The following is a 10,617-nucleotide window of genomic DNA, read 5'->3' on the forward strand; positions in this document are numbered from 1 at the left end:
CATCACCATGGTTGCTTCTAATTTTCTGGGCGACATTGCTGATTACAAGCCCCCAAGCATCTCTAAATTAACAAAGCTGCATTAGACCCCCCGGTATCTGAAAAGCTTCCCAAGCTAAAGACAATGTAATTCACTGAAGACTCCATCATCTCTGACTGTCATCACTCTGATGATGACAATTCCACAGCAACTTGTCCTGGTTTCGGCTGGGATAAAGCTGAGATTCACAGGAAGCTCAAACCACTTGGTGTTCTGTACGCCTGAAGCTGAATCCCCTACAGCATCACTTAAGAACGCCAATGCCTTTTCAATTCTCCATCCATCAGCTGGACACGGGCAGTACAGCACACGCTGTACACGTCAACGCTGCGGCTGCACCCTCAACCTCTGGCTACAGACACTAAAAAGTAGCTTCTGGAAAAAAAACCAAACCAAAAGCATTGCTCGTCATGACGAGCGGGAGGAGCCGGTGATGACTCCAGCACAGGCGAACTCCGACTTTGGAGCAACTTCACTCCATTACGGTGTACCTGGCACAAATGGCAAATCCACAGCCTCTGGTTGCAATCGCTGCCCTGTTTTGATGATGAATCACAGAATTCTTCTACTCCAAAGTACTGCATAATCAAGCCTCCCCTGGTTTATTATTCACTCTCACTCAACGGTGGATTACACAGCAAAATGTTTTACTTTGACTTTAAAGCTTCAGCCTTCTGTCAAACGTTGGGCAATAATCTGATTTCCCTGCAAATCTGCATTAAAATTCCAAAGACCAAGTTCTACCCTCTGCGGTATCCACCCTTTGAAGAGCAACCAGGAGGGGAGGGAAAACACGGCCCTCAGCTCTGGCTGAGATTTCTGGCGTGGTACAAGCCACAGACCCTCGAGACTGACAAGAGTTATTAGGAAGAGACCAAACTCTTCTGCACAGAAGTCGACGGACCACCTCCACGCACCAGGGAGAGGTGTCTGTCAAACAGGAAGGTCTCTTTTCCACACAGCTGCTTCTCAGAACAGAACCACACTTGAAAGAAGATAAGTGACCCGTTATCTTTTGTCTTACATTCACAGACAAAGCATGAGACGAGTTCTTCCCCAGGGAAGCACCGAACTAAAAGAGGTCGCGGCTCTCACCAGAGCCTTCAAACCTACTACACGGGCAATGGGTACCAGCCTCACCTGAGGAACTAAAGCCCCGCGATCGAGCCGGTATTTCGGTCAGTTCCCTGGGCTGCATTTCGTACTCCGGGTTTGAGTCCAGTTACACAATTACCATCCGAAACCGGGTACAATAGGAGCATTAGTACGACTGACTTGAGCTGTGTCAACAGGTGCCAGCGAACAGTCTGCCAGCTCCCGGCAATTTTCCTGCCAAAGCCATGACACTAGTTGGCAGTTCCCCAACTGAAAGATATGGTTTAACCCTGTGAAGCCTGAGGATAATTAGAGTAAACATGCAACAAAGCTGCACCTCAAGTATTGACAGTACAAGAGCCTGAGAGGTGAGCGCCGGCACGCCGGCTGGCGTGCTGTGCTCACATTCTGCTGGGTCCAGAGCACCGCGCTCAAGGCTCTCTGAGAAATCAGAGAGAAGGAATTTAAGCCACAGAAAGTCACTTCCAGGGGACTTGGGTTGAAGTTGCCATTGAGCTCTATTGTAAGTTCCAAGGACAGTACCACACTGTTGAAGAATAGGGCAGACCCCTACGAGAGGGAAGTCAGCTCTGAAAACAACAGAGATAAGGCATTAAAATAGAGATCCTCTCTATTTTATGCATTTTTCTTGATTTCACTGGAAAAGGCTTTACTGTTCAGTACTTTTTCCATTTATTTTCATTTTCTCAATGACTAAAAAAAAAAATTAATCGATGGTGAGGGCCTGTGGTACGGTGGTAGGCGGAGCAGCCTCCATACCCCCTCCGCAGTTACTAGCAGTCCATCATCACCTCATTACTCAGTGTAAGGAATTGTTCCAGGAGCGCTTACAACCCAGCGCACCCAGTCACCCAAAGCTCACTGGCAGCCCGCAGAAACGGGGCACCAGGGCACAACCCGCGAGCACGAATGCAGCCCAGAGGAAGCAGCACTCCGTTCTTTCGCTGGCAGAGGTGGGTGGCCGGGCTCCAAGCTCCGGGTAATCCTCTGCTCTGCCGCCCTCTCCTGCTGCGAGAGCTCTGCTCTTCCACTGCGCTCCCACCCAACGCTGCTTCCGTGGGATGGAGCTCCCCGTCCACCTAGGCACCACTGAACCCCTCTGGTTAACACGACTGCCACAGGGCCTGAAGTTGGCCCTACCCGGTCCAGGTCAGCGAATGAAGATATCATTCCTTTAACTCACAAGGACAGCGTGAACAAAGGGCTTCGCGACATCATGGTGGCATTTTCCTCATGGAAAGGGAAGCTCTGCTGAGCCTGTTGGCATCTGAAGGGCTTCAGAGACAGTCGAACACAGTGACCAAACAGCTACAGCGCTCAGAACAGCAAAGGCTCCATGCCGACACCAGAATTTTGCAATCAAACGTATTAATTGTAGGCAACGTCAGACATTAAAGGGATTAACATGTAAAAACTCCAGCAAAAAAGCAATCTTACCTTCGTCTCCTTCTGGTGCGTAGGAAGCCGTGATGATGTCGATGTCAGCACAGTTCATCACAATTTGGTTGGTCGCCTGTTTCACCTGGAAGAGAAATTTCATGAGCATCAGGAAGAAATGGTGTTCCCTACTCCCTTGAGCCCGCTTAGGTGGGCACCCCCACCTCCTGTTAACCTAAAACCTCTCCACAGCAAGTGTTTGAGATCAAATTTAGTGCTTTAGAGAGGTGGAAAAGAAAAAGATACTCCACTGGCTGCTCCCGTTTGTTCTGGAACAGGCGGACTTGAATCACGTTCCAGCCATCTAGGCCTCCTTATCAGTGCCGTGAATTATTTAAGGGAACGAACTGCCTGTTAAAAACTGGTATGAAAGCTTTGACAATGGGGCCCTTGTACATGCCTGGGAATCCAAGACCAATAAAAACAGACAGCGCGCCTGTAAGCTTCCTTTCAGAGACAACCCACGGGAGACACTCGAGTAAAAGCCCTCGAACACGAACCTACATCTTAGGGAGGTGATCAGAAATACCACCGACGGGACCGTGTTCTAAACCGTCGACATGGTAAGAACTTCTTAGGTTAAAAACATCTGCCAAGAAATTTGCCTTTACATTTTCCTGACAGCTTTCCTTCTGCCAGCTCTTGGCCGCACACGCTTTGCTTTATTTCACAAGTGGCCGGCTCCCAGCGTAGTAATAAACCGTCTCACTCTGCCAGCTTTCTGTTTGGATGCAAGAGCTTCAATACAGAGGAATTTAAATTAAATATCAATTAATTACAAAGGAGTAAAATATTTGGGAATTAAACTAGGAATTATTTAGAAACTTATGGCTGAAACCACTCAAATCATCACGTTGGATCGAGCTGGTTGTCCTGCTAGTCAGGGATGCAGTGGACAACACCAGCTCTTTCAATAAAGGAGCGAGAATTTCTGTAACAGCCAACTAGTTTAACGTGTGCACAAGGAACTGCTTCCTGTCCCAGACAGCGGGTTCCTTAAAGCATAAGGATGTAAATCCTTTCCACAGTTTTTCCCTATACAAGCTCAAAATGGCCTGTTAACGCCTGCACTCCTCACTCCAGCTCTCCGTGTTTGATCACAGAGAAACCAGCTGGACCTCTCTGTGATGGAAACTGGTTCCCATGAAGCAAGAGCTCCTTCGTCCCGTAGCAAAACCAGCTCTGCTGGCGCCCACCCGTTCACCATCCCAGCACCTGAGTGCCAACGCATTTGTTACACATAAAGCTGGAACACTGAGCTGAAGTGTCACAGCTGAGCAGACACATCTCTCTCTGCCACGCAGGAGCTGGTGTCCACATGAGATGAGGACGTGGAAGGAGATGCTCGGTCCGAGCTGTTTTGCCCAGGCGGGCTGAAGGAACGGCTCCTTAAGTCACCACGTACATAAAAACCAAATTCATGTCTAGTCAGTGATAAGAGAGGCTTAAGAAATTCAAGCATGTAACCCAAGAGGCACACCCGCATCCTCAGAACGGTCCGTCCAGTCTCACGGCCTGGGAGCCGAAGGGCTAACAATACCGGATAACCCGGCAAGGCCAACCCCACAGCCGCCAGTTAGCACAAGGAAAACCCCACAGCCGCCAGTTAGCACAAGGCAAACCCGACTCGGAAGTTTCTTCACAGCCTCAGTCACCAACTCTGCTTCTCAAGGAAATGTCTACAGCTCATTCCTGCAACAGGACGGAGCCCTGCTCCTGTCACCACGTCACCACCTCATGGTATTAAAACCAAAACCATGTTCCCTACAACTCAACCTGATTCTAAAGATGACACACTTGCGAAGCACAAAACCAGCCAATGGGACAGCTGAAGTGACACAAGTTAAGTTTGATGCTTCTAGTAGAGATTTACACTTGGATTTTTTTCTTCTGGTTTGGTGTGCACAGAATCAAAGGATCACACCACTTCCCAAAAGCAAAGCTCAAAGCCTAAGAACTTCCATCACAGTATGAGGGTCTGGGGGTTTTTCAAGGTCTTCTACAGCACAGAAAAATCAGAATGAGAAAGCTTTTTCTAAGTGTCCAGTAGAGCCCTTTCTTCCATCTACAGATCCAAATCTCTCTGGATAAAGAAGGATCCACAGTGCAGACAATACCAGGCTTAACAGCAGGCCCGATCTTTAACAACCAACCTCTTCTGAGGACAGAGCTGTCGGCATAGCACTGTGCCTGCAGAACGGGAAAGTTCAGGTTTAAGCAGAGTCAGCTTTGGAGGCTCCTCAGAAAGGCAGTCACCCAGGTTTAGGTTTTTTTCTCGCCTCCTACCAATATCAAGCCAGTTTTACAACAGTGCAACGTGCTGGAACACACTGAAAGGGATTGAGTGAACCAGGAGCCTAAAAAGCACATACTCTCCCGACTCCCGGAAAATGAAGGGCAGAATTCAGCATGTGGACGTGAACACTGACAGCACACTGCACAGTGCGCTGCTGGGCTCTTGCATGTCATTCAGCTGGGAAAAAAACCAAACCCCTGTCCTTGTGTTGGCACACAGGCTCTAACCAGAGTCTCCTCCCACTGCTCCACTACAAACATTGTACAGACACACCTGCAAGAACAAAACCAAACCAAACCTCCAACCCGTCCAACGTGCTTAACCCGTGACCACTCCATCGCAGCAAAACCTTCAGCCGAACGCGGACAGACACCACGCAGATCGAGAAGATGAACAGAGGTGTTTCACCTCTCTGCTACTGCCGTGTTTGGGAAGATGGAGATTCTGCTCACGCAGCACTTGTCACAGACATGATTGTATTTATTAAAAGGCAAAAAAGCATCTCGGTGCATAAGGTATAAGCAATTACACAGCTCTAGAGACACAAACCGTCACCCTGCTTCACCTTGCTCTAGAAGGTAATGAATTTACTCTTCAATGAGAGGCAGCTAATCCTGGCAAGAGCAAGCAACGAGCCCCACAACCAAAATGGTTTTGTCGTAAGGCTGACCTGTGGATGAGCCAAGACCAATGTCCAGACCAAAGGAACATTCCCAACTTTAAACTGTTGCTGTTGATGAAGCTCCAGTGACATGAATCAGGATTCAAGTACCTCTTGAGATTAGCCAGGTACCTGAGCGGGTCCGCCCTGCAGCAGAACTGCAGACTCTGCGACGTCTGAACCGTGTCCGCAACCTGCCCGGACACCAATATGACGCTGCCCAGCCCCTACACACCCACACCTGGGCTCAGCACTTGTTTCGGGGAAGCAAAATCCCTCCTGATAGGAGATAACAGCTTAAGTTCCCCCAAATAAATTTTCCAAGGTAACATCATTTGGGGATGTTACCAATAAAGGGAAGATCAGTTGTTTCTACCAAACAGGACTCGAAGATGCTGTTAAGCTTTTGATTTTACTGGTTATGGGAGCAGGGGAGGACTTGATGGAAGAACCTTTTCAGAAACAGGAATGTGAATGGCTTCAGGAGAATGCCAGCCTACCCAGCCCAGGGTGAGGGGCACCGAAAGACGCCTTCTATAGTCAAACGAATCCTCTAGAGCCATTCATAAGACTGGATAATTAAAAATCTTGTCACTCAGCTTCAGAGTCCTTCTCTAACTGTAGCATTATAACAGGCACGTATGGTTTTAGCATCCTACTCTAAAAATAGACAACTAAAATTACCTCAGTTCTGTTCCAGGACGTATCTTTTTAAAAATTCAAAACCTCAATGAGAAAAGGAATAAAGAGTTTTATTAAGCTGCCTCTCGAGCGAGTTATGGCAGCCACGTAGTAAAATTACCAATGCCACGACTAATTGGCCCCCTGGAAAAGCTCGTTTCATTCCAAGCAGCATCCAGTTCCACTCATCTGTAGCAGTCACACGTTCTTCAGAGGTGTCAAATTCACCCAGACAAGCGAATCCCTTCGGAACTGTGATCACTGCCATCACCTTACGAGTTGCAGCGCTGGGAGAGGCCTTTCAGGGGGCATCCCAGTTTCTGGAGCTGGTGGCATACAGGCTCACAGAGCCCCGAGGTCCGAACGCTCAGCACGGTGCCTTTCACACTCCAATTCAGACCTAACTCCACGTGCTGGAAACGTACGTTACAACACCGGGTAACAGGCTGTACATTTATACCAGCCAGCTTCCCCCCCAAAGGAGACTGAGCACAAATACCACACCCATTAAACTTAATTTTACAAGGTTTACAGACGAGAGTGTCACAATTAACCCTTCAGTGGCACGCAGCAGGACCAGAAGATTACGCATTCCTTGGCAGATACTGCATAATTAACCTATAAAAAGCCACAGGTACAGGTTGAACATTGCTAACTATAACAGAGAATCCTTCAGACGTGTTGAAGGGACAGCAAAATGTATTTGAAAGCCATCTACCCCAGGGTGTAAATTACTGACAGTAAAAACAGGCTGCTTTGCAACCGAGAAACACCCCGCTGCAGTTTCCAGTGAAAGAATTGAATCACCACCCAGCACCCTCCAGAGACGGTAGGTAGTTCACGGAAACACCAGGAAGTCAGAGGAAAACCGGGCACCCTCCCGAGCTCGGCACCACAACACCCCTGGACAGACGACTGCCCGGAGCCGTGACAGCGTAGAGACCTTCCATCTAGAAGCTTAAAACAACCGCGGCGCGTCGGCAGCCAGAGATTTGCTTCTGTGGCCGCTGCTCACATGCGCCTTTTCGTCAGGATGCTGAAGGACAGAAGGGCTGCGCATCCCCGCGGTGTGCCACCCTCCGTTCGGGCCTCCCGGGAGTCACAAGCAGAATGGAAAAAAGCTGACCCAGACAGCGAGCAACATGAGTATGCTGCACGGACAACCAGGCCCTGCGAATTGGGGTTAGAATAATTACGGCTCAAGCCAACAGATGAATAAACTAGAGGAACTATTTCTACCACACAGAGACACACACAACATCTGAATTGTGCCCATTCAGAAACACCCACACACCCAACAGTTAAAATGCCAAAAGGTGAGAGAACCGACAGAGCGATCAGCAGGCTGGGAGCAGGCGGCTCTGCCAGCGCCAGATCTGCAACCGATGTGCAGCGTTGGACCTCCCGGAGCCACGTTTTGTCCTGCCTGGGCTAAGGGCTCCTTGTGAAACAGCTCATTGAAGAATTTGGGAGTTTTTAACCACGATAAATGGCAATTATATATCATCAGCTTATAGAATTGTTACACAACTCCACAGACTTCAAAAATACTCGTACAACCACAAAAATCTTGAGTAACCAGACAAAACTTAACATACAGGTTACCAGATACTTAACGAGCGCAGCTTCAAAAGGCTGCAAAATTAAACCATCAAAAGGCAGATTTCAGCATCGTTCCTTCATCAAGGAACAGCAAATACTCGACAGAGGGGCCAGTTCCCTCACCTGAAGACAGGAGGTGCCACAATAAACTACTAGCACATATTATTTCTTCTTAAGGCTTTGAAATCAGTGCTGACACTGAAGCAACAGCCCGTCTTTTCAACCACGAAAGGATTCACCCTCTGAAGCTGCTCTGAAGGAGCCTGTAAGCGTAACGATTATTATTGTGGTATTAGGATGACAGGCTTGGGAAAGTTATTTACATGTACAAAAGCCAACACAAGGCCCCAAACGCAAGACAGGAGGTTATTTAACATTTTTTCAGGGCTTGGCGCTCAAGTCCAAAGACCTCACCAAAATTCTGCACCAAGGGCTGCCAAACCCTGTCGAACGGCCACAAGCGAGAGACCTAACCTGAGTGATCAAGTGATTCCTTGGAATATCGTGACTAAGTATCACCAGTTCCAGTTTGCTATTAAAGATGCAAAATAACACCTTTGATGCACATAATGAAAAGTTTTCCTAACTGTGTGATTCAGCGTGATTTATTCTGGTGTCAGAGTGCCAGAATCGCCTCGCAGGTCAGAAAGCATCACTGGTTTAAGAACTCGCTGTGGGTTATTGCCCGTCCAGCCATTACTGTACCCAAACGGAGCAGAGGGACTAGTAATTCATCTTGACTGGTTATGAAAAACGATTCCTGGATCTTCAGGAGGAGACAGCTTAGGTACTTCCCTGCCCAAAATCTGGAAAATTCAAAGTTTGTGTCTTAACGCAAACTCCCTTTCCCCTCGAGGGCTGCGCAGTGCAGGCTGCGAGCAGGATGCCCCGGTGAGCTCCGCTCCGCCGTGTTGCAAGGTGCGAGTAGAAACGGCCAACAGGTCCTTAACGGAACCAGTTGGATCCAAAAGACTACAAATGATTTTTTTATTGTCTAGACTCAATCCCAGCTCAAAAACGAACTGGAAACGTTACAAATTCCTAAGGAAACCATTCCCTTGCACAAGTGTCCCATCCACCTCGTATGGTGGGCGAGCCGGTTGCTCTTCTCTCCACTAAGGTACAGAACAGTTACCCTCTGATATTCTGGAATGTGCCCTTCCCCTGCTGCGGACACCGGCAGCCTCAGCAAACCTCTCCAGGTTTCTAACTCAAGCGAACGCTCACCCCACGCCCCCGCCTGCAGCTCCCCGGCACGCAGCTGGGACTGGGCCTCAAGCCCCTTTGGTCTACAGCTGTTAGAAAGATCCATATTTTAGATATGCTTTAAAAACCTCGACCTACATCTCTTTGATCCTCTAGCGTGGGAACACCCAATCAGTTCACCAGGATGTGACCAAGAGTTTTTTCCAATCCTGAACCTGCCGGAGCAGGGCCCTTCCTTACCACGCGCCCTCGGCCGGTAGGGAAGTCCAGGAACTCCCACTGTCAGGTGCTACCCCCGCTCTAGAACTCATTGATTAATCCCCCAAACAGCAAACAACATAAAAAACATCTCCACGGCACTAAAATCTGCAAACTGGCCACCATCTCTGCGAGAAGCCTCCAAATCCTTGTTATTCATGGATTTAAGCGAAGTTTCCCAGGTTGCTGCTCACTACTACTCTCTCCTCAGCAGCAACGCTGGCTTAAAGAGCCACCACTCCCCTCCCCCCGAGCGTTATTTTTAACCGGGATGATTTCAGTGATCCCATTTACAGCACAGCCCCACAGCTGGAACACGACGGAGGAGCAGCGGCTTGGGTGCGAAGACAGGAATAGGCAGCTGGGATTAAGACGGAAGAGATGGGGAATTTCTCAGGGCAGCTGTTTCGCCCAGCCCAACGTGCCGCCAAACCAAGAGGGCAGTGGCCCGAGGACTCGCACTACAACACGGTTCACAGGACGATTCACGTTTTCAGTGCTTCTTCCACGTGACACAAACTTACTCATCTCTGGTCGTCCTCCTCCAGGTCCCAAAAGTCACAGGATTCACTATCACCCCCAGCCTTTTGCCCTCCCCAGCTCCCGCAGACACCAGACGCTCGCCCATGCCACGCTCACTCCCTTCTGCACCTTCAGATTCAGCAGTTTTACTGCCCTGACGTTGCCTCATTTCAAAACAAGGGTTTACCCACCTCTTTAGACCCAGATTTAAATCTGTGCACAACGCGGCATTAAAACCTCCCTCCGATATTTCTGAGCTCTCGATACAGCCATCCCATCTGAAGAGAGAAGTCCAGGAAGCCCTTTCAATCTGTATCTACTTCAAATCGTTGCACAAGGAGAGACACGAAAGCAGATTTAGGAAATCTTGGCACAGCAGCCCCAGAATGACTATGAGACTTCAGGGCTCTCATCAAACATTCCGGCTTTGAAGCACGAGCACGGGGAAGCTTTCGCCGTTCAGAAAAGGCAGCAGACCCGGTTGTTTCAGTTCGCACATCCCTTCCCGCTGCTAACCAAGCATCTCGCTGCCCTGCCTTCCAGCTTTTCACGACACCGAGGCCTACCAGCTTCCCCACGGCACCGGGGAGTTCGCATTTCATCTCATATGCGGTAGTTTGTCTTTCCAGCAAAATCCCGAGCCATCTGAACGGCTGGATAGAGATAAAAGCCGCACGCTGGAGGCTGAAAACAGGAACGGGGCGCTCACCACAGCGCTGGGGGAAGCCGGGGGTACCAGCGGGGCAGATACCGGCGGCTCCGAGCCCTCCGTACTCCAGCGGGGCCGTGCGGACGGCCG

General features: G+C 49.3%; 1 protein-coding gene across 1 annotated transcript in view; it reads right to left on the reverse strand.

The window, feature by feature from the left end:
• NPEPPS (aminopeptidase puromycin sensitive) overlaps nt 1-2,701 on the reverse strand; it is a 24,477-nt gene extending 21,776 nt beyond the window's left edge. Inside the window, exon 1 of the mRNA XM_010131211.1 lies at nt 2,593-2,701. Within this exon, the coding sequence (XP_010129513.1) occupies nt 2,593-2,701 (109 nt within the window). The remainder of the gene's footprint in view (nt 1-2,592) is intronic.
• Between the last annotated feature and the right edge of the window lie 7,916 nt (nt 2,702-10,617).

This window comes from Buceros rhinoceros, unplaced genomic scaffold, assembly GCF_000710305.1.
Source record: "Buceros rhinoceros silvestris isolate BGI_N320 unplaced genomic scaffold, ASM71030v1 scaffold24422, whole genome shotgun sequence".
NCBI lineage: Eukaryota > Metazoa > Chordata > Aves > Bucerotiformes > Bucerotidae > Buceros > Buceros rhinoceros.